At 34.6% G+C, this 27,501-nt stretch overlaps 1 protein-coding gene across 3 annotated transcripts; it reads left to right on the plus strand.

The window, feature by feature from the left end:
• Window positions 1-2,888: 2,888 nt before the first annotated feature.
• Window positions 2,889-26,292, plus strand: LOC128994541 (nuclear pore complex protein Nup153-like). Of its 3 annotated transcripts, none has more exons than XM_054419160.1 (10): window positions 2,889-3,051; window positions 8,234-8,507; window positions 11,605-11,739; window positions 13,204-13,287; window positions 14,466-14,569; window positions 15,177-15,413; window positions 16,028-16,251; window positions 18,061-20,764; window positions 21,396-21,550; window positions 23,022-26,292. In XM_054419160.1, exons 1-10 carry the CDS (start codon window positions 2,983-2,985, stop codon window positions 23,119-23,121), a joined length of 4,086 nt encoding a protein of 1,361 aa, XP_054275135.1. In that variant the 5' UTR covers window positions 2,889-2,982; the 3' UTR covers window positions 23,122-26,292. The 3 variants fall into 3 exon arrangements, with proteins under 3 accessions (XP_054275135.1, XP_054275136.1, XP_054275137.1); XM_054419161.1 differs by having other exon boundaries at window positions 21,399-21,550; XM_054419162.1 differs by lacking the exon at window positions 13,204-13,287.
• The last annotated feature ends 1,209 nt before the right edge of the window (window positions 26,293-27,501 follow it).

Below are 27,501 nucleotides of genomic sequence, written 5' to 3' on the forward strand. Positions count from 1 at the left end.
ACTTTTTCATCACAAATATTTAATAAAATCACACTTTCATAATTATTTGCAAATCTACATGAATTAGGCTTTGCAATGACCCAGTAATTAACAAAATCGGTCCAGTATAAGTCTACATTTAGTTGTACATAGTTTAACAAAAATATCCCTAACTCAGTATTTTCTCTTTTCTATAAATTCGGAGGTTGCTTAGCTTTTTTGCAAATAAATTTTAAATTGTGAGAAAATCGACCAAAGTGGAAGGTGATATTCTGAAGGAGAATAGAATTTCCTACAAATTGATACCATGGACTTCTTGGAAATACCCAAAAAAGGCAGCCAAAAGTCGCACCCAAATAAAAAGTGTGAAAAACACCGATTTCAATGTATTTCTCATGGAAAACATGTTTTTTTATAATTTTTCATTAGCCTATAAATCATAATAAAAACAAACTTTCATAATTATTTGCAAATCTACACGAATTAAGCTCTCCAACGACGCATTAATTAATAAAATCGGTCTAGTAGAACTCTAGATTTAGTTGTACAAAGATTTTTAAAACTGAATTATATAATAGATGCTTGTTTGTATAAAGAATCTCTTGGGAGCATAACCTGTACCTCTTAACCTCGGGTCTGTCTTAAAGGAGGTACACAAGAGGCAACGATGACATCATAGTTTAGTTCAAAATTCCTCAGGTAACAGCGTTGCAGTAGAGAGCACAGCGCGTAATTGTTACTTCACTATTAGGCCTAGTTAATTATTAAAAATTAAGAAAAATTATCAAATTAAACTAAAAATATTTCAATTATTAAATTAAAATGTCATAACCTAACCAAACTAACAAAACATGCTGATAATGAAAAAATAGAATGAAGGTTTACTGATCCAAAAAATAGGTTTGTTTATAAAATAAAATTGTAAATGCCTAAAATTAAATTTTATAATTTTTAATTATAAAATTAAACTGTCATAACCTAACCAAACCAACCAAACTTGCTGATATGAAAAACACATGTTTGACAAAAGTTAGTGCTGCCAGCGGGATTCGGACCCGGCATCTTTGGATTATCAGCCCGACACGCTTTCCACTTCACCACCGAGGTCGATGAATGAATTCCGTATCGTTGCGGTAATGGTGTTCCCTCAAGAGGAGATCTGACAGCTGACGTCATCGAAGGCTCTTCTGTACGGCCCTTGAGTTTATACCTTAACATCTGCTGTTCGAACTGTCAAATTTAAGTATTTACAGCTGACTTAAATTAATTTATATATTTACATTCTTTCAAAATGTAAACATGAAACATTTGGAAGCCCATAGGGCGTAGCTAAAGAGAAATATGAAAATTAAATGATATAATATTGCATTGTCATCCATTTGTGACCTATGTTTTAAATTTCAAGTCTCTAGCTCATCGGGATCTTCGTGTAAAATTGATATCAAAATTTGTAGGAAAGCAAGCTAATAAAAACAAGCCCATATGGGGTGTAGCCCAAGGGAAATATGAAAATTAAATGATATAATATTTCATTGTCATCCGTTAGTGAGCTATGCTTTAAGTTTCAAGTCTCTAGCTCATCGGAAAGTATCAACATTTGCAAGAAAGCGAGTTAATAAAAACAAGCCCATGGGGGTATAGCCTAAGAGAAATATTAAATTAAATGTAAACATGACTATATGACCTAAGTGTTGAAACATTTCGTTTGTTAATTAAAATGAATTTAAAAGGGTAGGCTACTAATGTTTTTATAACGTTTTCGATTATTTATAAAATTAAATTATATAATATTGCATTGTCTTCCATTTGTGAGCTATGTTTCAAGTTTCAAGTTTCTAGCTCACCGGGAAGTTAGTAGGTGTAAAATTGATTGCAAAATTTGTACCGGGCAAGAAAAACCAAGCTAATAAAAACGTTTTAAAAACAGCCACCTCCTACAAATATTGTGTCTTCTCACAAACGCTACATTAAAACATTGACTAAGGTCCTTGTTTGTAAAACAGACGGTCGTGTAGAAATACCCGCCAGCTAGTCGTCTGTGTGAACTTGAAACCCACCACCTAACAAGAGGTGTGTTACTTTGGTGGTTTGCATGGTGGTGCTTTGTCAGGGTGGCACCTAGATGGGAGCGCGCACGACAAAACATTCACCTCATACAAATTGTGTGGTGGTGAATTGTCGTGAAGGCACGTTGTCCGGGAAAAAACCTTGAGAGGAGATTGCACGAAAACCAAAACCCTCCACCTCATAACAATTGATGGTGGGTTGCCGGGTAGGCACTTTGCCTGTATTTAGAAAATAAATTTTGTCGATACTAGTGATCAGTTTTACCGGACACAAACTAGACACCAAAAACGAACCTCAAAATTAACAATTGGATGTATAGTATAGTTGTAGTCTACTTGGTGTTGGTTAGTTTATGATTATTCAATAAATTTTCCTCATGCAAAACTTTTCAAACCCTTAAACTACTGTATTGAGGACACTATGAAGGCAAGGTCTTTACGTTAATAAACATAAGTTCCACCACTTAAGTTTAGAACACTTTACTTTATATCTTAATTCGGCTATTTATATTAATTCATAGTAGCACGGCCACCTTTAACTACAAAGGCGGCCAAAGTGTCGACAAAATGGGAATAATACAGTTTCGATCAATTTCTACGATCGATGGTCGATAATATGGAACCAACCCGCCGTGATTAGTAGCCGCGTAGCCGTCTTAACTAAACAACATACATATTACATACTACATACATATAAACATTAAATGAAACTTGGTGGAAATTTAAACATAAGGGAATTATTTTTAGGCTGCTAGTTTGTAGGTCATGTTGGCTATCCTGTACCCGTGCAGCCCAAAAGGCCCGACCAGACCACTACAACTTGCTTGTCTTGGATCGCCGCCATTTTCGTTTCGTTTCAGCAAGTCAGTTAAATTGTAATGTTAAAATTTTCTGTGATGTAGTTACAATTAATGTGCGGTTATTTTAGTGACTTATCATGGCCAAGGGAAGTGGCAATATTAGAGGTAGATCCTCTGATGCTTCCAAGCCGTACGACGTTTCCAACGTAAGTACTTTTATTATCAGTAATATCGGCGCCAAAGTGTGGTTTGCTCGTGGTGTTCTGCCGTTTAGTCGACCTCTAACTGAGAAAACGGTTTATTCCCAGTTTTTGCGGAGAGAGATACTTATTTCATAATTCGTTCTGGTTTGCTCCTTATACTTGAATTGGCTTAAAAATCTTTGGCCCAGACCTAATACAACTCTTAGGTCCTTGCAATGTGGTGTTTTATGCCTAACCTATTATATGACCATGACAGTGCTGATGTTCTCAAAGTTTGATGCTTCCTATTGACAGCTTGAGCTTTTGCGAGACAGAAGGAATCCTAGTTATTGTTTATTCAACAGGTAGATATCAATAATGTACAAATGGTCTCCTCTTATCCCCACAATAGCTTAGAATAGGTTATCTCAGTGCCAATATAGGCCTTAATGTAAGCTAACTGTAATTTAAGTTAGATAGGCAATTGGCCCTAAGTTGGGCAAAGATTTTAGCAAGGTCCAGTGAAAAATTACTAATAGTGTTTTAAGGTCACAGATTGGAGCAGCTCTAAATACATCTAAGTTAGACTGACTAACTTAGCCTCTAGGTAACTTACTACTAGGGCCTACTAGGCTACTTACGCAAACTCATAACTTGTTCGGTTGTTTATTTCCTGGTGATACAGAAATGACTCGGTAATTGAACAGACTTCTATGCTATATTGCAATCTTAAGCTGGAACAAAATAAATAGGTGACTTAACTTAGTTGTTTTGTTTTTACAAATTTAAGTTATCCTACAAAAATCTTAATTTAACCCTCCGAGTGTTATGTTGCCGCGACACCTAACAAACATAATTTTCGACGAAGGCTCTGGGACTGACTGAATCGGACTGTGGTAATTATTCTATTTAGGTGCCTCCAAACGAATTTTTAATTTTGATATCTTAGGCCTACTTTATAGTTTTTTACCTCCTGAATCCAAATAAGTATACCATTACTTTTCACAGCTGATGGATATTTTTCAAGATATCGCCGTAATAATATAAGAACATTACCGTACAATAAACAAGGTAGGATGGATGACATTTACAAGTGGATTGAACTATGGGTTAAGTAAGGCAACAGCTGATTGTTTTCAATCATAATGTAGTCAAGCAAATGGAAGTGACAACTTTAATTAGCTAGACCTCTGATTCTGCAATATAAAAATCACCTGATTAACTTTAGTTACACTTTTTACTTTCTAAGACCAATAAGTTAATACATTTAATAAAATGTACCTAAATATTGTTACCAGCATTTTATCCTTTTTAATGATTTATTGATTTATATTTTGCCGTTTAGAAATTACATAATAAAATGGTGCTATTCTAACATAACCTAACCTCTAGAATGTAAGCAAACTCCTTTTAATGTAAGAAAAGGTATGTCAGGGTGGTAGGTCGTGCTTTGTGAATTGGTGACTGCATTAAGTCCTTTGAAGGTAGGTTAGATTAGGTAAGTTCAAGTTTAGGTTCCCTAATGTATCGAGTTGTTAGTTTATGTCGCCAGCAGACTGTTTTTGTAAAATTAAAATTCAGAAAGTTGAAGTGTTTTTCTCAGGATTTTAATTTTACAAAAACAGTCTGCTGGCGACATAAACTAACAACTCGATACATTAATAACCTAAACTTTACCTTCCTAATCTAACCTAACTTCAAAACACTTGCAGTCACCAATTCACATACAGCACGACCACCACCCTGACATAGGCTACCTAAATAAGAAATACAGTATGTAATTAGTCCACCAGTCCATCTATATCTCCATAATGTGACGAGATTACTAGGCCTATATTATAGAAAGCATTAGGTATTGACTATAGAATCACTTGAAATGTTTCTACAACGATGTTATCATGTTTAATCAACGGTATTCTTCTTCTCATCAACCATGTTACTTTCTTCACTTAGGCTAACCTTTCTTGTCGTGTGGTTGAAAACAGTCAGCTGTAGGCTTAGTTAACCACAGTTCATTCCACTTGTAAATGTTATCCATCCTACCTTGTTTATTGTAATGTTGTATGTTTTTACGGCGTTATCTTGAGAAATATTCATCAGCGGTGAAAAATAATGGTATATTTGGATTCAGGAGGTAAAAAACTATAAAGTAGGGTAAGATATCAAAATTAAAATTTCGTTTGGAGGCACCTATACGGAATAAATACCCGGATTGTAAGTAACTTAACTTACTGGGATCAAGATAGGCTAAGTTAGGTAGGCTATATTAGTTTTTGTCCGATTCCAAGCTTTCTCCCGATGTACCTAGGCCTATGTGTCTTTAACTTAACTTAGATGCTTATCATTTTCGTGCCGATCATATTGTAGCAGACAGATGATATGCTTATTTGTAGACAACTTGGTTGACCTAACATCGATAACTGATGTGTTTTATTACGTTTAATCATTGTTTTTAGTGATAAAAAATAAATAAACTTTCAGTAGAAACCCATTAACTTAGCCGAATTCAGGCCGAAACCCGGGTTAACTGAAATGGTTCCATAAAATAACACGAGGCTAAAATATTAATAACTTGTAACTTACCCTTCTGTAATATAGGGCCTACCAATACCTGATGTAAAATGCTTTAAATCCAGTTGTTTTGCTTAAAGTATTCTCATACTGGTAAACATCTTAATTAAACCCTGCGATTGCGCAATAAATGGACAAACATTAAGACCTTTACTACAGACACTCGGAGGGTTAAGAAAACTAAGGTTAGGATAGGTAGGCCTAGCCTAATTTATATAATTTGTGACTTAGGTATACTTAACTTAGTAAATCCTTACTTATAGGTTCGTTTGGCCACGTTATTAAATTACTAGGTAGGCCCTAAAGCCTTAATTTGTGACCCATTGCTTAAATTTTAGCCCTACTTCCTCTGATATACCCAATTTAGGCATATACTTGTTTCACAACCCTCTTGGGGTTGAGTGCCTTGGGGAGGGTTTCAAGGAAATTGTATTTGAGGTTTGCCAGGATTGCCTACATGTGGTAGGCAATGAGTAAAAGTGAGTGAGCAATGAGTAGAAGTGCCCAATGAGCAAAACGGCACACGGAAGATTTCTCAGGTGCCGTTTGACGTCACTATCTGCTGACGTCACTTTGAGGGAACACCATTACCGCATCGATACGGTTTTGAGCCATCGGCTTTGGTGGTGTGTAATGGATAGCGTTTCGGGCTGATAATCCGAATGTACCGTGTTTGAACACCGCTGGTAGCACTAACTTTTTGTCAACAATTTGTTCATATCAGCAAGTTTGGTTGGTTTGGTTAGGTTATGACAGTTTAACCCTCCGAGTGTCCATAGTTTAGGCCTTAATGTCCACCTATTTTTGGCGCATTTGCAAGGTTTCATTAAAACGGATCTGAGAAGCTAAAAAAACAATGTTAATTCTACTGTTCTATATACCATTTTGTTTGGAAAATCATGGGCTTCAATATTATACCTACATAAAACATAAGGAACATTTGTTTCAAAAAAAATTTTTAGGTAAAAAAAAAATATTTTGGAAAAAAAAATAAGTTCGCGCTCAATGAAATTGTATAAATTATAGTCCTATAAATATTTGAAAATAGCCACTTTGTTGTAAATTTTATGAGGATTACAAATAGGCCTATATAATAATATAAGGAAGTAGATTTGCAAATAAATAAGTTATGGGCAAAAAACAGATTTCAGTACGGTACATAGCGTTTAGCTAAGAATGCATAGCCTAACCATAGCTAGGAATCTGGCTGATAATTTAGGTACATCAATATCACTACCTACTTCTTCAGGATCATCAACCAGCCCTTTAAAATAACTTAAATGTTCTTATAATGCACCACGTATATCACTACTTTTGATTTTTAACACTAAAACAATGATAAACGTAATAAAACACATCAGTCATCGGTCCGAGGTTAACCAAGCTGTTTACAAATACGCACGTCAGCTGTCTGCTACAATATTTTCGGAACTAAAATGAATAGCGCTTAGAGACAGACCTCCGGAGAAAGCTCTGAATATAACAAAAAGAACGATACCTAACTCGATCCAGTTCAATCCGATTCAGTCAGTCATAGAGCCTTCGCCGTAAACGATGTTCGTGTGTCGAAAAATTGACAAGTGACACTACACAAAGAGTGTCGTGAGTCGATTTTTCGACAAGTGACGCTCAGAGGGTTAATTTCATAATTAAAAAAATATAAAATTGGATTTTAGGCATTTAGGTTAAACTCACGACAAAAACCTAACCTAGTAATCGCCTGGCAACATAGGCCTATTTGGCCTTGAATTAAATTGAATATGAAAGAAAACACTGTATGTTATCATATGTAATTTGTTAGGTTAGTGTTAGGCCTAAAGCCTAAGTAATATGTAGGGCTACTCACTTAAAAAAATTCCAAGATATGGAAACGTTGAGAGCGGAGCAAACTGTGACCCCTCACTGCAGAATTTTTTGTAAAATTAAAATGGGGGCAAGAAACTATTTCCCAGTGCTGTCAACGATTCAGAACAAAATTTACCAGGATTTCATGAGTATTACAGGAGTCAATCAAACTGTTTAGTACATAACATAAGGGTGTGGAAGTCGTGATTACTACGGTAGGCCTAATCAGTGGTAGGAAAGGGTTAACAATCCTACATCATGCTGTAACTTACACACATTAAAGCAGTTGAAACCAGAACTGATAACTCAGGGATTGATAGTAAGTACCTACATTTAAAAATGGAACGGGTAATCCAAACCGACAAATTGTGGGAAGCAAGCTGGTCTGATGGTAAGGTCTCAGTCCCTGAGGTTATGGGTTTAAATCCTGCAAGGCACTAATAACTAGTTTGCACATGCATGGATTTTTTTGTAATTTTAGAAAGGCTTAGCAAGAGCAAGAGTTAAACGAGTTTAGGTCTATTATGAAGATAATGAGAAAGCAGTGTATAAGTTGAACAAGGCACCAAAATATTCTCTATTTTTGTATTTTATCGCCTTATGTGTTCATAAAATCTTGTGACAAACTGATTTAGGTTTTAAAAGTTTTAAAAGTGAGAGGAATGTGGGCCTAATCTATGTTTTTTAAAACCTTTTTGTTATTGTTTCCCAAAGTCGATTACATTTCTGGATCCAATTTTCTTTGTAATTTGTCAGTTAAGTTATATCAATGTTTTTGCTGTTTCCACAGTCTTTTGTCAAGAGGGTGGCTTCACGAGTGACAGAACTGCTACCTCAGCCGACTTCGTGGTTATCTCGTTGGATGTCTCCCTCCGAAGTACCAAACACTAGTGACTTTGTCGGACATTCACTGTCTTCGACAATAACTTCTCGTCCGCCTGCCACGTCTAGAGCAGAACTGAACATTGTAGACAATGTTGACCATGCACCGGTTGCCAAAAAGCCGAGAACCAACCGTTACAACTCACCAGTGAACCAAAAGTTTCTAAAGAATGATCAATATGGTAAGTTTGATCCACAAGTCAATTTTCCATTTTATTTAGAAACAGGGTGATTCTCCATAAAGTGAAACTGACATGTAAAAAAAAAAAAAAAATGTGTTGTTGTTAATTTTATGAGTACAGTAGTACGACACACCAATTTTCAAAACAATTGGGACTGGACGCCATTTGGATAATCAAACATTCGCAAAGGCCTCATTGGATTTTTACCGAAATTCAAGACTTAAAAAAAAAAAAAAAAAAAAATTGGTAGAGTCATGCCGAGCTTTTACTATTGTTATTGCAGACACAAAAAACATTTGCGATTTTTTGGAATTTGGAAAATTTACGCTCTTCCCGTGATCGTGGAGTCCCAATCGCGAAAAACTATGACGATGTTTCTGTGCCGCTGGAGACGATGATGGTGTCTAGACCTACACGACTGTGGCATATGTTTATCATTTTGCTGCAATCGCGAAATATGATGGCAATGTTTCCGTGACCGCGGGATTCGATGATGGTGTCCACACAGCAATCGTTGAGCCAGGGTTTGGATTTTGCTGCCATAACATCTTCTACCTTCTTTAATAACTCTTATAACTGTAGGCCTAGTTTTAAATTTTTTCCGTAAGCAATTAGGATAATCAGCGATTTGGATAGTTGGAGTTTGGACGATTAGAGTTCTACTGTATATTTTCTTAGTAGAATAAATAGAATAGTTTTTAATGATAATAAAACATTTTCCGGTTTACATTCTGGAGAAAGCTATCTCTACTGACCTATAAAAACTGCTTTAAATACTTATCATTTAAACTTTTTCACTCATGATATATATTTTAAGCAAAGTAATATTAGTTTCAACATGGCATATGACGTTTTTTAGTTTTGGTGAGATAAGGATTAGTAAAATAATCAGTATTTGATCGGAACTATTTTACCCTATATCGAGTAATCTTCAGAGTAATCTTCTCTCAATAGTTACAACTGTTTTTCCCCCCTTTTTGCTGTATTGTGTAATTTGTTAGTATACTGTGGATGGCTAAACAGATGTGACAAATCTTATGTTTTTTTTCCTTGTTATTTTGTTCAGCCAACATAGTTAAAGCTACCCATAAGGCCAATGTTAATTATTTTAATTTTTAAATGAGAAGTGTAGCGAAATACAAATTTTCCTGAGCTAGTGGCTGTGGCCAATCACTTTTTTAGGCCCTAAGTCCCTGATTCCAAAATCTAATTCTTTTCTTTCTTTTTCTTTTAAAAAAAGAGGTTGGCGGCCTCTTTTAACCTTGCATTTGCCCGTCCACATAGACTAAGCGCCTGTGCGTGGATCGTTTACAGCAAAGCAAGGAGTGAGCCGGTACAGTACAAAGGTGAACTGTACTGATAAAATGTTATCGGCAGTGACCAGGATCCGAACCCACGACATCGCTGCCTTGGGCCCGAAGTCCGCGACGCTACCGACTGAGCCACCGACTCACTAAATTCCTTGAAATAAATAAATAATTTATTTAATTATTAATTGAAATAATTAAATTATTTAATTGAAATTATTGAATTATTTAATTGAGTTGCTAATTGAACTTTCCGCTGGATTTTGAAATACAGAAAGACAGACAGACAAACAGACATAGCTCGTATTTAGAGATAGTATTAAAAAAAATATAGGTAGGCCTAGCTGAATTTTTATTTCCAATACAGATTGTTTTTGAAGACTTAAAAGTCTGTCCCATACATCACGTCACACACGGTAGCCTATAGTTGGAAAAAGGCAATCTAGGGCAGTTATCCTACATAGTCAAGATTGATGATCAAAAATTTATTTATCAATACAGTGTACTTAAGATATGCCAGATAAAATAAGAACCTCGATACAAATTTAATACTATTTTTGTGTATTTTTTAAAAGGAGAAAATCTTTTGGTCTCATTTTACAAACCGTAGCTAGAATCCAATGATTACGCCAAGATTAGAACTCGTAAACAGTTTGTATGCTCCATTTAAAAACATTATTAAGTATGTCTTCCTTAGTTTAGTATTTATTTCCTTGTTCATCTTGAACTATAACTTCATCTTTAATACCGGGATATATGTAAACAAAGTCTAAATTGTCAATCAAATCTTAAAACTTTCTCAGCCAGTTCATAGGGACCTGCTACTGAAAAGTTCCTTTTGAACTTTTTATGTTAAATCTGTTCTACAATTACTAATCAGTTGGTTAAATAAAGTCTTTTTTTTGTTAAGAGACTTAGGTAGGCCAGAAAAAACTTTCTTTTTTGCTTTTCCAAGCCCCTGAGGGGATTTATATGGTAGGCTTACCTTTTTTGGAGTAACGGTGTTCAGTTTGTCTCAATTTTCTACTTTTTTCTGTACTTACGCTTCCTTTCATGTTCTTTATTAATTAAATCTTCTTTTAATTGTTCATTAGCATCAAGAGTAAGGTAGCTTTTAATTATTGAATCCTTGCTTTCCTCATTCTTTTCTTGTTTATTCTGAATTCCTTTTTACATTTTTTACCTCTTCCCTGTGTTTTATTCTATACTTTTTGCTTCTCTCACCATCACTCATAATAATGTGTTTTTCTAAGCAAGCGGCTCGATGTTCAAGCCGAGCCAAGGCTGAAAACTCGAGAGATTGAATGTTAGAAATTAAGCTCAAGCCTAGGTTTTACCATCCCAAAGTAAATTACAATTGGTGGACTCGTTTACCAAAATCTGTAGGTTGAAAAATTAACGCTTTCATCGTTAACCCGAATGACGACAATTAAGTTTCAATGATAGACCTAGCTGAAGACTATGATGATATTTTCGCAACTGCTGGAGATGTACAATATGATGCTGCCATCTACTTCCATAGACTCTCATTAAATTTACAAACTGATGAAGCTGTGATAAGGAAGGCCCTTTGAACGTGGTAGTTCCAAGGTAGGAAGGCCCTTGGTCTTTTAAACCACATTCCAGTCATTGTCATAATCATCTTCACGTCCCATGCCAATTTAGATGGAATGCATCCAAATTCATCAACTATTTAGGACTCAATGCTATAATAACAGGTAATGTGAAGGTTTATGGATGATTGCAAGCTTCACTTGATTGAAAGGACTGATGATTGCTCTTTTCAACAGGCGCAGAAGACATAAGTCCGATCGCAGTGAGGGGAGGAGGGGAGCCAGTAGCTGGTCCGAGCACGCGTGAAACTCGGCCAGAACTGATAGCTTCCACTCCAGCTATGCCACAGCAGATGACAGCTAAAGTCAATGGTGAGTGTGGCAAAACATTCCTACCTTCTTAGTTGTGAAACTATAAGCCTCATTTGAGTAACCTTATTTAACAGAAAATATTCAACACTCCTAACAGTACAGTTGTAAGTTTACTAAAATGGTTTGTACATAAACTACGAGCTGATGTTCTATTTATTTAGGCTACTAATACTCATACAATCTAACAATGTAAAAGCTGCTTCGGCTTCAAACAGTAGTATTGAATTCCATGTATTTTGAATATTTTGTAGATCCTTAAAGATAACTTTTTCTGACCATTGTACCTTTTACAAAGGTTCTTTTTAGTTAAAGTGAGAGGATAAACCTCTTAAAAACTATACAATCACTTTAGGTGGGCTGTTACCACTTCCCACCTAAAGTATTATTGTACAATATATCTGTTATAATGCTTCTGTTTTATTATGAATGAATGAATGAATGAATTATTTCTTTATTCCAACAAATTACGGTATTTACAAAATATGTACACAAATATTTAAAGGAAGAACAAAAACATAAGTGAATTTAAAAGAATAAAATTAAATAAACCTTTACATTACATCTATGGTAAAAAAAACGTACATGTTAATAGGGAATAAGCCGACATGGGCAGCGAGCCTGTGCGTCGACTGCAGTTGCTTCCAAACATACATTATTTATCAAATGCAATAAATAAATAAATTACAGGAGAAATGATGAGGTGAAAAAATGATGTGATGGAGTTACAAGAAAAAAAAATTTAAATTGTGAAATGAATGGCTACGTGAAAAAATATTAGGTGGCATATTGAGTTATATTGAGTTATATTGGTTATATTGAGAGGATTTACAAAGCCTTTTAAAACGTTAACTCCAATTTATGTGGATACCTAACAAGCCTTTGCTACTAGGCCTACCAAACTTGTCATATTTCCATTTCATAGTAATTCTAGTGTCGAGTTTCCCTACTTTAAATCCAAGGATTGATTAAGTTCCATTGTTGTTGTTACATTAACAGGATTTAGGTAGCCTAATCTTATCATAAAATATATACTGATTCCTATCCATTTTGATTAGTGCTGAATTGATGAAGGGATATATTTAAGTTTGTGACTTTGTCGAATTTGTTCTATGTGTATATTATAGTTTTTATCCTAATCCGTTGGAGTTTTCTCCATTGTTGTCTGTAGAGTACCATTTGTATGTCTTGTTGAACATTATTATGTACAATTACTATTTCCTGTCCTCATAGAATGCACTCGTTAATATTTGCAGTTCCAAAAACTGTTAGTTACATAGGTTCATTGTACAACCTACACGTTCGCTACATCCAAGCTATGTCCAGTTCATAGGTTACATGTCTTCTATCTAAAGTCTAAACTTCAGCCCTTAACCGTTCATATCCTAGAACTCCTAAGATTTCCTCCTGTTTCCCACAGTCTTCCAAACACTTAATCGCTAAGTAAGAGCAAATGACGGTTCGTAGGTGATGACTGTTCAGAAACTAGTGAATCTACAAGTGGTTGTTCTTCGCTAGTTCCGCAAGCACAATCTTCGACCCGTAGTTTGGGTGAGTAATATTGATTCCCATATGTGATGCTTCTGTTTCATCACATATTAAAATAAAAATTCATGTAAATGTATTGTTCAGTCTAGCAATTTAAATATTTAATTAATGTGAAGAAAATATTAGAATATGTCCGTTGATTTTTATGAAGTGTGATTTGGTTTGTCCTTTTGGAAAAAGGTTTACTATTCTACATTGTAAGAAGTTGCATTTTTGATTTAAGTACTACTAAGTTAGTAGAACCCCTCATATCTGACTATGTCTGTCCATGGTTGGAACAGCCAAAAGGTCGTATATCGAGAGAATAAAAAAAAACCATAAAAACTAAAAAAAAAAAAAAAAAAAAAAAACAATAGACATAATTAATAACAATTAATACATATACAGTATTATTAAAAATAATTAGGGATTTGTGAATACTCTATACCAATGATTCTTAGTCATCAGTATTGATATCAAAAATCGATTGTCAACCGTCTTCACATTGGTCTGAGAAGATCACACACAATCAAAAAGTCCCCCCCTTCTTTGCGATCAGGGATAATGAAGATAACGTTCGCCTGACTGCGGGAGATGATGATAATGATCCATACAGCTTCAGTAGATTATCACATTATAAAATTTTTCCACAATTGTAGAAGATGATGGTATTATCAAAACGACCATGAGAGAAGTTAATGATTTTTCCGCAATCTTGTCAGACGACGATAATGTCTATACAACCAAACGATATTCAGGATTTGGTCTCAAAAGTGGAAGATGGTGAAGATGTTTCCATTAATGAGGAAGATATTCGGTAACTAGCAGCAATTTCGGAAGATAGTGATGACAGCTTTCAATAATCTACCGGTGTTGTGGAAGACAGTGATTTTAAAAATGTATTAATTTTAAAAAATACATTATATTTCTTTATATTGATAGGTTCAATATGACACATCAGCCACTTACTCGTAATCGTAAACAAAGCGCTAGTGCTGGTGAGTTTTATCTATTAAGTTATATTTCGCTTGAGATTATCACCCCAGACAGGAAACAAGTAGTCGGTTGAACACTAGGTCAGATATGACCATGAGTTGTTATGAGGGGTTCTACTATAGTTATCTATGCTGTGATTATATTTATCTTTACCAACAATTTTCCTGACCATTCGTAGTCTCTCATTGACCAGTCTTTTGCTGTAGGTGGTAGCAGATATGGCAGATCTATACCTGGAGGCTCAACTCTTGATGCCCTGGACAGAAGAAGACCCTCATTCAATACCACCACTTTCCATTCACCACTGAGGGTAAAGATATCTTAAAACTGTCTAAGAAATGTTAACTTACTGAAAATATGTGTTGTTATTATTAAGCTTATAGCCAATTTTCTTATTTAAAGACAATGGAATGAACCACAAAAGAGTGTGCCAGAGTAAAAAAATTCTATTTTCTTTGTTCTTGTATTTTCTTAGTTTTTTTTGTTGATAAATTGATGCTATAGTTTACAATAAGTTGTCCTTTTAGTTTTCATGCTTTAAACATTTTTGTGTGCATTATGCAATAAAAAAAAATAATCGCCATTGTCGGTGGCTTAGTTTAACTATGTTAATTTTAATCTTAATCAGACATGCAACTTAAAATAGGGCTTATTCCATAGTGACTTCTTATGTTATAAACTTTGAGAGTGTTGTCACCAGACAATCACGTTTCCATAGCTGTTCTTCGAAGGTTAAAATTGTTGTTCACAGACTTGACAATTTAGCATATTCAAGTAGGACAATAAAGGTAAAACATTTGTATTCTAATTTTATTACATTACTAGAATTTAATACTGAAGCGATTAAAGCCACCTGATTTAAAACCATTTCAAGTGTGAATGATGATACATTATTACTGTTTTGTCAATGTTGTTAGGCGAGTATGAGAGCCAGAATGGGCAGTTCTCCGTTCTACTCGGGCCGCACAATGTACGGAGGCTCATCACAGGCGTACAACTACGCGCGTCTGGTGGAATCGTCTCCGTCTAGGCAGGGAACGTTTGTGCGTCGCGTAGAACCAACAATGCGGCCTGTGCCATCGCAGCAGTCCAGCCTGCCACTTAGTTCCACAGCTAAACGGATATTAGACGCGTTGGAACATTTCTCTACACCAGTGAGTGTTTTTTAAGTGTAGCCTATGCCAGTGATCATTTTGAATGAAAACCTTCATCAGATTTCCTTCATTTTATGCCTAGTATCAGGTAGTAGTAGTTGCAGGTTAAGTTAAAGAAATGACCATGCGGCTCTAACTTTGTCTGTGTAAATACCTTAATAATTTTTCATTTCATTTCATTTTTAATTTAATTTAATTTAAATTTTATTTCAGTATCCACCCTGATCCATTGATGCCCTTGACACAGATTAGCTAAAATCAATAATAGCTCTGTTAAAACCTTTTTATGTTCACACTAGTGCAGGGTGTCCACATTCTGGAAAGTCAGGGATAGTCATTTGAAAGTCACGGAAATAGGCTTAAAGTCATGGAAATCCCCAATGATGGATTGATTTGAGGAGACCTTTCAATGCTCTAGTTGGCGTTTATTGTAGAATTTTCAGGATTTTTTACAAAATGTACGACAATTCAATTTATACAATTGTATTAGGCCTAGCTTATCTGGCCTTGCAGTTGTATTGCATATCTGGGTGCTGACTAGATCTCTCTTAACATATTATCTGCATTTTCTTCAGATATGTTGTCAAAGTTAGTTGAACATTATTTGTTTGTAGATGATTGATGCCAAGAAGATGCCAGTGGTAGGCACAAAACGCAAGTTAGAGTCTTTGATAAGGGCTCCACAACAGAGGTACACAGAGCTCAACATCCCTTCCACACCAGACCTGCTGCGGGTCAAGCGGAGGGAGAGACTACAACAGAGCACTTTAGACGCTAGACAGACTGCAGCTCAGACTACACCTGTACCTGCTGCACCTGTGCCTGAGTATACCATCAGGTAAGACAAACAAACAATAGGATGAATAAATTTTAAATTAACCGTTTTAAACAAAGATAAAAATAATACAGTAGTACTCGATAGTTCGACACTTGTGGACTTAGGGGATGTCAAACTATGGAAATGTCAAACTATAATGGAGTTTAGTATACAGGAAAGTAAAAAAAAAACACAAGTCTTATGTAGAAATCACGTAAATTTATAAAATACTAAAAAATCTTAACAATTTCACTGTTCATTAGTTAAGTCAACAATAAATGACAAATTAATGTTCAAGTCTGCTTACATCACAATAGTAACCAATACTTGACAAAATAGTTCAGCCGTGTCGAAGTATCGAGTGTCGAACTACCCAATCAAAGGTTTACTGTAACAGTTTCAACTGAACAACTTTTTGAAATTACAAGAATTTAGAAAATTTTTGTTGGTATTACTCCTTTATTGGACGAAAATCAAATGCTAAGGGTAAATAGTATCTGTGAGAAGACCTGTCATAAAATGGCAATGCCCATCAACTGCTATTAAAGTTCGTTGCCTGTTAGAACATGAGTTAAGTAAAGTGTTTGAACAAGTGCGTAAGGGTTAGAAGTAGTTCATAGATGGTTGTAAACATTTGTATAATATTACGATGTTTTGCTCAGTGTAGGCTGGTTGCAGTAGTTATCAGTTGAGTATGTGGTAGTGATTAGATTAGGGGAATTCTGCAAGCAGATAGGGGTTTGACTGAACAAGAGATTGCACATACCCTAACCGTTTAAAAAACTCATCAATCAGCAAATAAAACACCTCAAATTTAATCACTGTCCCAATGGGAACTGGTGTACATCCGCTGCTGGCTTCTTTGTGCAATTGTCTATGGCCTTCTGCAAATCCCAAAGCCACTAGGCTAGTGCACGTTTTACTGAATTTAAACACTTGTCTACTACATACACATCCGTCCACTGGCAATGGATTTCAGTAAGGGCTAATGCCGAATTCATAGTAAGCTAATCACAGAATAGTAAACAATGTTTGTTGGTCTCAGATTTAAACTAGCTAACTTAGCCGCGATGGGAGCTCTATGGGGACTTTAATTTATGAACGAACCTCGTTCCACATACGGATATTACATGATCTACAATAGAATGTAGGGCATCAAATAATCACCTTAAATTAATAAAAAATGATGAAAAGGTAAACTCTGTGTTACATTCATGATGTATACTATTTAGAGTTTCCTCATATACTGGGATATTGGTTACCAGGTTCTTGTTGTCAACTGATATCCCCCACTTTTCTTCTTACATCTATTTTCCTCACAAACATACTTAAATGGCTATTTATGTTTCGCTTTTGCTATTCTTATGCTTCAAATCATAATGTGGATGTGGGTACGGTACCTAATGTATGCAAACTTGCTTTTTCAATACACCATGATTTTTTAGTAAAATGAAAGCCAACTTCCTACTAATTTTGAAGTCGTTAGTACATACATACATATTCTCTCCCATTCTGGTTATCTATGACCACACAGCCATTAGTGTAGTCTATTTAATAAGGCTTTTGTCTAATTCTGGCAATAAAGTGTAAAGCTATTTTTCCCGTTTTAAGTGGTGGCTGGAGGTAAAGCTATTCATAAGATAAGCATTGCAACTGTTTAATTTTATTGTTACATAACGTTGAAAACTCTTGGCCAAAAATATGAGGTACTAAGTAAATAGTGGCTTAACTGTTATACAACAATAATAACCGGGGAATATATGTTAATGTATGTACGTATTCCTGAGGTTTTAATTAAATATTTTTAATATACGTTCTCTTTTTTTTCAGAAATGAGGACACAGATAGAAAGAAACATACAGGGAAGGTGAAAACAAAAAATACCCTAGAAAAAGAAGAAACTGTGACGGAATTGAATTTACCTGCTGCAGTTTTGGAAGTGAGAAATCTTCCTAAAATAGATATTGCCATTCCCCCTCCCCCTAAACCAGTAGCAGTGTCCTCGCAGCCTCTTACAACAGCTGGTAGCAAGTTTGTGTTCTCTCAACCAACCATAGTGACCAGTGTTGTGGTGCCAGTGCATGTCCCCACATCTACCTTCATGTTTAGTGAGCCACTAGCCGACAACAGCAGTAATAAACATGTTCCCAGTAGTGAGACTCAAAAGTCGAAGATACCTTCTGACGAGCTATCAAGTAACTTAACAAAACAGGAGGGGGACAGTAAGAAGAATGCCTTAATTGATACTGGCATGGCCTCTGCTATGAAATCGACCTTTGCAGGCTCCGGCACTAGTACTAATGCTTCCCCGATGAATACAAAATATAAAGTAGTTGTAGCAGATGACAAGACTGTTAGTACAACACAAAAGTGGGTGTGTTCCAATTGTAAAAATAATAATTCATCTAGCTTAGAAATCTGCACATCGTGTAAGACAAACAAAAGTTCAAAAACACTCAGTAGCAGCAAAAACAACATCAAGTCTTCTACACCGAGTGGTTTTGATAACTGGTTAAAAAAACCTGTTGGCAGTTGGGAATGTTCTACTTGTTTAATACTAAACAAAGGTGAGGCTAGTAAGTGTGTTGCTTGTGAATCTTCAAAACCTGTGGCAAAAGAGAAATCTGTCGAAAAAGTTGCCACTGGTACAGACAAGCTGTCAACAGTACAAGCTAATTCAGAGCCTAAAGTGGTCAGTAGTGGATTTGGGAATCTATTCAAAAAACCCTCTGGTGTGTGGACTTGTGACGTTTGTATGATTAACAATGATGCGGACAAAGTCAAATGTGCTGCTTGTGAAACACCGAAACCGGGAGCATCAGCACCAAAAGTTTCTGAGACTTCCTCTTCTGAGGCAAAACAAACTGGTAGTGGTTTTGGAAATCTGTTTAAGAAACCCTCTGGTACGTGGACTTGTGATGTTTGCATGATTAACAATGATGTGGACAAAGTCAAATGTGCTGCTTGTGAAACACCAAAACCAGGAGCGACAATTTCAACAGCCGCTGAAACTTCAGGTCCAAAATTTTCTTTTGGGATACCATCAGCTGTTTCTGCCAGTACTAAGGTTGAACCTACCTTCAATTTTGGAATTCCAAAAGGGGACCAAACAAGTTCAAATTTGAACTCTTCTTCATTTATGCTTAAGACAACAACTAGCTCAGAAAGTGCTCAGACTCCTGCTCCAACATTTTCATTTGGAATTCCCAAAACAGAAGATACCAGTTTAAATTCTGTTACAAGTAGTACCATTCCTTCAAAACCGACTTTTCAATTTGGGTCAGGTTCTGTTCTAGCAAAAGCTCAAGAAACAAATTCATCAGCAGAAACACCTACTAATCTGTTTGGTAACTTATCAAAGAACTCAACACCAACACCAGAAGCTAAGAAACCAGTGGAATCAGAAAAACCAACATTCAGCATCCCGACTACTCTTAGTACTAGTGTCAGCATCAAGCCTGCAACTCCCGTCTTTGGTGTAAACACGGAAAAGTCAACGTCTGAAGAGACTAAGACTGCCAACACACCAAACCTCTTTGCATTTGGAACTGGCAAAGCAGTCCAAAATGAAGTTAAGACATCAGATTCAAGTTCTACTCCTAAACCTGCCCAGGCAGCTTTCATGTTTGGTGCAAAACAAGAAGGGTACGGAAGCAATTTACCATCATCTACCACCAATACATTGTCATCAAGTTCACCGTCGAATGTTTTCAAGTTTGGAGACACTAAGACTGTATCTTCAGGAAGTGGGGCGACATCAATATCTTCAGTTAGTACTCAAGCAAGTGTGATGACTCCCACAACCAATAATATGTTTAGTTTGAACGCAAACTCTGAGAAGAAAACTATCACCTTTGGAACAACGCAGCCAAAGGAGACAGCAACATCAGTACCTACCCCCACCACAGAAGCTAAACCAACATTCGGTTTTGGAAAACCTAACATGACTTCAACATTTGGAAGTACAAATACATTTGGAAGTAGTAGGCCTACTTTGGTTACTAATGAACAACAAGCAACTCCCTTTGCAACTCAAACCACTAATAGCACTTTCGGCACAACAACTGCTAATACATCTTCTAGTACATTTCCATCATTTGGACAAACAAATGCTTTCCAGAATGCACAACAAGACACTAAACCGTCACCAGTGTTTACTTTTGGTACATCTGCTCCACAGAATGAATCTGCCCCTAGTGGTGGTTTTGTTTTCAATCCCGTATTTCCCTCTAACCAAACTCAACATGACACTCAAAGTCAACCACTGTTTGGGTTCAACAACACACCAGCCTCCAACCCAGCTCCTTCACCGGCATTCAATTTCCAGCCCAAGTTTGGGTCAGCAGCTTCGGGTGGTTCTCTCTTCAATGCCTCAGGAAGTACACCAGCTCCAGTTTTCGGGGCAACTTCGGCTCAGCAAGTTCAGTCTTTTGGAGAACAAGCGACGACAGCTCCAATGTTCAATTTTGGGTCTCAGTCAGCACAACAGCCCCAAGCTCCAGCCAACCCCGTGTTTGAGTTCGGATCCAACCAGGTAACGACTTAAGAAATATTAATATATTTGTATTTTAAGGTTATGAGGTAGAAACGCTTCTTATGAAAGAGGTTGATAGTTATGCCAGAGGACATAGCTGGCATACCTATAAACAAATGTGTTCATATGAGGGACCAAAAAATTAAAATTAAAAGTTTATGAATGATTAATAAAATAATATTCACTTAAAGATATGTAATGAGTCCATGTCAAAGTCCGTACCTAATACATTTATCTACAATGTATGAATCTAAAATAAGGTTAATGTTTTAAACCAAACATGTACCAAAATGTAAGTAAATGTAAGTAAGTTAATGTAAGTAAGTGTAAGTAAATAGGTAAATGTAAGTTTTATTCAAGGGAAGGCTCTGGGCCTGATTTTAAATTAAATGTAGAATAAGGAGAATAGCAGCTGGCTTACCTTGAAGAATTGTAGGTAGGTAGTCCATGGAACATATAGAAGAGACACTGTACACACAATATTTTGTTCCCTGGGAATTTTGTCAAGTGTAGAGAAAGTTATAAGAGTTTACAAAATGTACCACTTTCTTAAATACAAAATCCCCAAATTGAATGTAATGTAGTATTTGTATTATTGTAAATTTTAAAAGTAATATTTTTGGTTTTGAAGCAGCAGAATGTAGCGGCTCCGCAGCCAGCCCCGACATTCATGTTTGGAGCAGCCTCCGCAGCTCCTGCAGCAGCCCCTACCAACCCTCCTGCCTTTGACCCTAACATGAAGCCGACCTTCAACTTTACACAAGGCACTTCAACTCCTGTGTTTTCGTAAGTACTACGTAATTTACATATGTTGAGATTTTTAATCAAATTGGGTTTTTGTTTCCTGTTTAGCGTTAATAGGTTTAACAACAGGGTGCAGCACTATTATTTTTTTGTTTATTAATGACAACAGCTAATTTGCAGCCAAAAGGTGAGTGAGCTTAGCGAATGATGTTCAACCTGGAGGCGAGTTACTTAGCAAACGAACTTCAACCAGGACTTGATTGAGCCATGCGAACGAGCTCATCTTCAAAATGAACGAGCATTTGACATAAAACCACATTAGGACAGGACGACGTCTGTCAGGCCAGCTAGTAGTTCTATAAATGCTTTAAGTACTGCTGTTGACAAATTGCTCGATATAATTTTGAATTCATTTTCCGACCCATAGTTGATTTAGATTAGATAGTTGATTTTGATAGTTGATTTTAGATAACTTGTCCAAAGAAATTGCATAATGGGTAACCAAAATATTCTTTTAACGTTTTTTTTTATTTGATACTAATTTAAAATTGGGAGTTCTAATTGGACTGGAACTCAAAACTTTGCTGCAGCATTTTTTATATATTAATATTGATTGATAAACATCGTATAGAGCCTTGATATATGCACAGTATGATGTTTATGATGCATATATCAAGGCACAGGTAAATACTAAAATGCTTCTAAAATATTCTCCTCATTTCATGCTTAGCTTTGAACATACATTAGGTTCTCCATGTTGCTTGCTTCTTCCCTGAACCACTAGTGTTATAATGTGTTATAATTATTAAGTAACAGGTACATAAATTGGTGTAAAATACCTGCATTTATGCGATCTTGTGTTGTAGCTGAGTTGCTACCGGTTTCAACTCACATTGGAGTCATCTTCAGGCAGTTATAAGATGTCATATCGCTTCATTGGAAGGTCGTCAGTGGATAATAAATACATAAACAAAACACAAACACGTACACGGACATAAAAAAGAACATTTAAAGCTGTAAAATACTGAGAACGGTAGGCCTACGGGACACGACACGACGTGATCGGGCGAAAGTTATGTCTAGAGAGTAACTTCTCTAAGTTTGACTAGTCTGTCCTAAAACTACACTTAACCACAATTGAACAATGCAAGAATTAATACATGATTACTAACTAATAGACAATAAAAAATTTTAACACCTAAACACATATGATCAAGGAGGCTAAAATTCAATATATAATGTAACAGGTACAATTTTACCTGTCTGATGAACAATGTCCTGCATTGAACTTTTTATTGTCCTTGCCATTACCCTTCTGATAAAAAAGTTTTTACAAATGGGCCTATGTAATCGGTCCTGTTGATTATTAATTTGTATATGTTCCAATTAAACCCCTTTTTATTAGTTTGTTAGTCCCAATACCTAGGGAACTTTAATTTTATTGTTCTAGATAACATGTTGCCTAAGGTTGACCAATGAATTTATAGATATTTCCATTTTGAATTGTTTATAGAGCAATACCAACAGTCAACGCAACAGGGCCGCCACAGCCTACGAACAGAAAGATCAGGAAGGCAGTGCGGAGGACAAACATATCATCTGTTCGCAATTGAACACAGAGTGATTAGTTTTACATAATATAATTTATTTTAAACAGCTTATATTCTAACATATATGCTGATGAGAGAAGAAAACGACATCTTAATGGAGAATGAGTATAATGGTTGTGTTGGCTGTTTTAAAATCTTGTTATTTTTTTATAGACTTATATACCTCTAATTACAAACGTGTTTTATGTTATTTAATTTCATTTAAAAATGTTTATACACTAGTTAAGGGAGTATAATCTCTAAGAATTAACAAGCTCGTACAATGATATTCACATTTTGTTGAATATTGTTATATAACATAAAGTAAAAAGTTGAATGTTTTTATATCCATTGTAAAAGTGACCCTAGTCAGATCTCTTAAAAAAATTCCAGACACTTTTTTGTCACATTAAAAAGTTATTACCAAAGAGTTGGTTTGCAACTGATCTTAATGTTCTGTAATTTATTTATATATTTTTATAAGGTTTTCTAAAACTTATTGTTACGTGTCGATATAACTTGAAGGGTGTAAAATATATACATACAACTTTTTTCTTACTTAAGTGGTCTAAAATATAAGATCATTGTGTACAGACGGAATAAGTCATTCACATTTCAGTTTGGTATGTGTTTTATATTTTTGTTTTAGCTTTCAATTAACTTGTTTTTACCATTGTATGTTATAAAATTCATCTTGTTGAGAGCTTTTTGTAACTTCTATTTCCATTAAATGTGTAAACATTTTACTATCAAAGGAACTTACAGTAGACGCCTTTGTATGAATGTTTTATCATTCAAACTATTATTTACCTCATTGGTGGTATCTGTATAACGATAGACAGTCTTTGTTGGTAGGCCTGTGTAAAATTTACACCTTATTGCTGCCAAAAGTAAAGAAAAAATTGGTCTGAACCAGGAAAAATATGGTGTTAATAATATTGATGATGGAGTAAAACTCCACCTCCGATCATCCAAATAATTGGTGAGAAAGTTAGTGTTTGTTTCGTTAAATTTGATTGAAAACTTAATGTACTGTATATACTTAGACTATATTGACAGTAAGAACAAAGTATACAAAAGACATACACTATATCTATACACACAGTTTGTATTTTGATTTAACTAAGTAGCAATATTAAAAAGGGAGACAAAGAAGTCTTATGTCTACACTACTCGTAAACAATTAAACTTTGAAATTTATTTTGAATAATATTTTGTTTTATCTTCAGATCATCGGGAAATCTATTGCATTTTGAATAGGAACATGATAACAAAATAGATGGTTAGAGGGAGAGACTTCTGACATGGGAGTTGAGGTACAAACCCCACCGATCACCATGGGGTGGAAAAGATAATTCCTCAGACAAAAAGTAAATTAACTTGAAATACCCAAGCTATTGTGTCGTCAACCGTTGTACAAATCGTACACAATCATATCTGTATTGTTGTCTTGGAGATCTCTTTCCACCAAACAATAATTTTAAAATATATCGGGGACCGGTTAGGTTAAAACATCTCAAGTAAACAAGATATTGTAAAAAAAAATATATTTTTTGTTTTATTTACAACTTTCTACATTACTGCTTTCTACATTACTGCAGGTCTTTTTTCAACTTTTTTCTTAAGTGGTCTAAAATATAATTACATTGTGAACAGACAAAATAAGTACCTACATACACATTTCAGTTTGGTATGTGTTTCACATTTTTGTTTTAGCTTTCAATTAATTTGTTTTTACCATTGTGTCATGAAATTCATCTTGTTGAGAGCTTTTTGTAATTTAAATTTCCATTAAAAGTCTAAACATTTCACCATGAAAGGAACTTTGAGTCCAAAAAGTTGGAATCAATGTATTGTGTAAACATTTTTGGTTGAAAATCTTCCTACTAATTGCACAACAACTCTAACCATTTAAAAAATATGTTTTTTTTACAACATGTAAAGTTTTTAAAGGTTGTTAGAAATTGTCTGAATAATTGAATTAAATTAAAATCCTCTTGTTTCATGTAGTAAGCAAACTTTACACAGATAAATTTTACACTAATGACTAAAAAGTAAACAAAGTAAAATTTTGCCATCATAAAATTGTTCATTAGTTAACAATATAGATTGATAACAAATCTTAAAGCAGTTTTTTCGTTGTACAAATTGTTGCATACGAGAATTTCTTTTGTATAAAAGTACTAGTTAAGTACAGGATATTCTCTGTTGATTGTATATTTATTATTTTACTCAAAAAAATTGTTTAACCTATTTCTCCACATGACAAATTTTTTGTGGTTTGTGTTTGTGAGACCCATTAGGAGGCATCTCAAGTTCTATGAAATATATTTATCGACAAAAATGTTTTTTAAAAGTTGATTTAGATATAATCGAGATTGTAAAAAAAAATGTGTTTAAATAAACAAGGATTGTGAGTAGGCAAGATATGTTAAGCATTAGCTACGTTATTAGAATTTGAATTGAAAAAATAGAATACCAAACATTATGTATCTAGTTACAAATATGTATCTGTACAATACAAACTGTAAATACAAATTTATTTGTTTTTTTTACAATTTGTAAATAATTTCTAACCTTTTTTAAAAACACCACCTTCTGTGGTAACTTTTATATAACTGCAATACAATCCATAAAACATGTCTCCATATCTTTTTCCATTCACTTTCTAAAATAAAATTCAATGAAGATAATACATGTTAGCGGCATGTTAGTAGTTATATTTGTCTTGTACTTAAAAAAGAGCTATCATTTCTCACATACTAGTTGATAGCAAGATTTAAAGTGAATCTTATAAAACGATGACCAGCCCTTTTGAGTTTTTTAATCCTATGACAAAACTATAAAAAACAGAAGAACTATCAGTGATAATATCATCAAATAGCTGGAAAATTAGCAAACCATAATATACAGATAGAAAAAAAGGGGGGGTTGTGTGAATGCTTTACAATGTTTGACGATGAAATTCTCTCACTATAGAGTATGGTAAAAAATTACAAAGATTCTGTGAAAAAAACTCCATCCATTCTAATTCATTTATATAGTGTTTGTTAGCACGATAACTTGAGCAAAATGAATCCAACTTTAATGAAATTTGTTACAAACGTGTAAGCCTACGTTTATTCAAACGAGTTCGCAAACCAGCTTGATTGGATCAAAGATACAGGGTTTTATGGAGTAAAAATTGGGTTTTCTTGTTTATCAAAGAAATTTGATCAAAGAAATTTCCCAATTTGTTGTATTTTGTTGTTTCCCTCCAAACAACTTTATTGAGCTTAAAAAAACAAACAAATAGCGAAAAAAATTTAAAAAATTGTAAATTTTAAATTTGCTGTTTTATTTTTATGCATAGTAAGTAAAATGTAATATTTTGCTAGTTTATGGATAAACTTTGATCAAACTTTGCATATTTATCTATTTTATACTAAGTTATTTATATTTTACCAAACAACACACTTTATTACTCTCCCTGTAGCAGCAAACCTAAGTACTCGTTAAACCTTGGATGTGTTGCTAGCATACTGGTTAGTGTCTCGGACTTCCGTGCGGGAGGGATGGGTTCTATTACCTTACACTTCCACAGACCTGTTGATTTCTTTAAAATGCCACTGGCGTAGAAAAAAAATCGATAAAACTACCTAATGTTATTTAAGTAGGGAATAAATCTTGACATATTATGAAAATATTTTAGTGAAAATCCAATCAGGTAAATGGGAATCTGCCAAGTCTGCAGATTTGCTGCGGCGGGGGTATTTATAAATTCAAACAGATCGTTTTCAGTTAAATGTATGCTTCTTAAGCAACACATAAATTGACTAACAATTCTGTGTACATGTAGACAGTCTTCATATATGCTACTGTAGGACCAACTTGAAATCTATCCTTAAAAATAAGTTGCTCAATAGTTAGAATGTGATTTTACATTAATAATATAAGTTATAAAACCATGTTAACAATTTATTTAGTAAAAAAAATAATAACCACTCTATGACATAATAAAATAATTTGACAAATTTTAAGCTACCGTACATTAAAAACAAAGAGAAAGCTAGCTTTACTTAATTACCTACTGGGAGAAAAGTATGGAATTCAAATAATATAATTAACTAAGAAAATAAAAACAAAGTTAAATATTCATTTTTTTCCGTTTTAGGGTATTATGTGTTATTTTATTTTTAAATAAACACGGACATTTAGTTACACACCGTAAATAGGTATTGTAGACAATCAAAATGTGATTATGTCTTATGAAGAGAAATAAAAACATTCCATTTAAATTGAATTTAGTTAGATTTTTTTTTTAAGACTAAATTTTGTTTCTAGGTTAATTTTTAAGGAGGTTCGATACTGCATCATTGTTAAAATAATATATTGTGTTCACGATGATTTTATTCATGGTGTTAA

This window comes from Macrosteles quadrilineatus, unplaced genomic scaffold (genome assembly GCF_028750875.1).
Source record: "Macrosteles quadrilineatus isolate MER2022 unplaced genomic scaffold, UCM_ALF_1.0 Scaffold_5__1_contigs__length_97177068, whole genome shotgun sequence".
In the NCBI taxonomy this organism is placed as follows: domain Eukaryota; kingdom Metazoa; phylum Arthropoda; class Insecta; order Hemiptera; family Cicadellidae; genus Macrosteles; species Macrosteles quadrilineatus.

What these genes read in the sequence shown, in the direction of transcription:
- LOC128994541 (XM_054419160.1), top strand. Translation starts at nt 2,983, where the DNA reads ATGGCCAAGGGAAGTGGCAATATTAGAGGTAGATCCTCTGATGCTTCC. An exon ending in AGCCGTACGACGTTTCCAAC is followed by an intron (nt 3,052 to 8,233) that starts GTAAGTACTTTT and finishes CTGTTTCCACAG; the next exon opens with TCTTTTGTCAAGAGGGTGGC. An exon ending in GATGACAGCTAAAGTCAATG is followed by an intron (nt 11,740 to 13,203) that starts GTGAGTGTGGCA and finishes GACGGTTCGTAG; the next exon opens with GTGATGACTGTTCAGAAACT.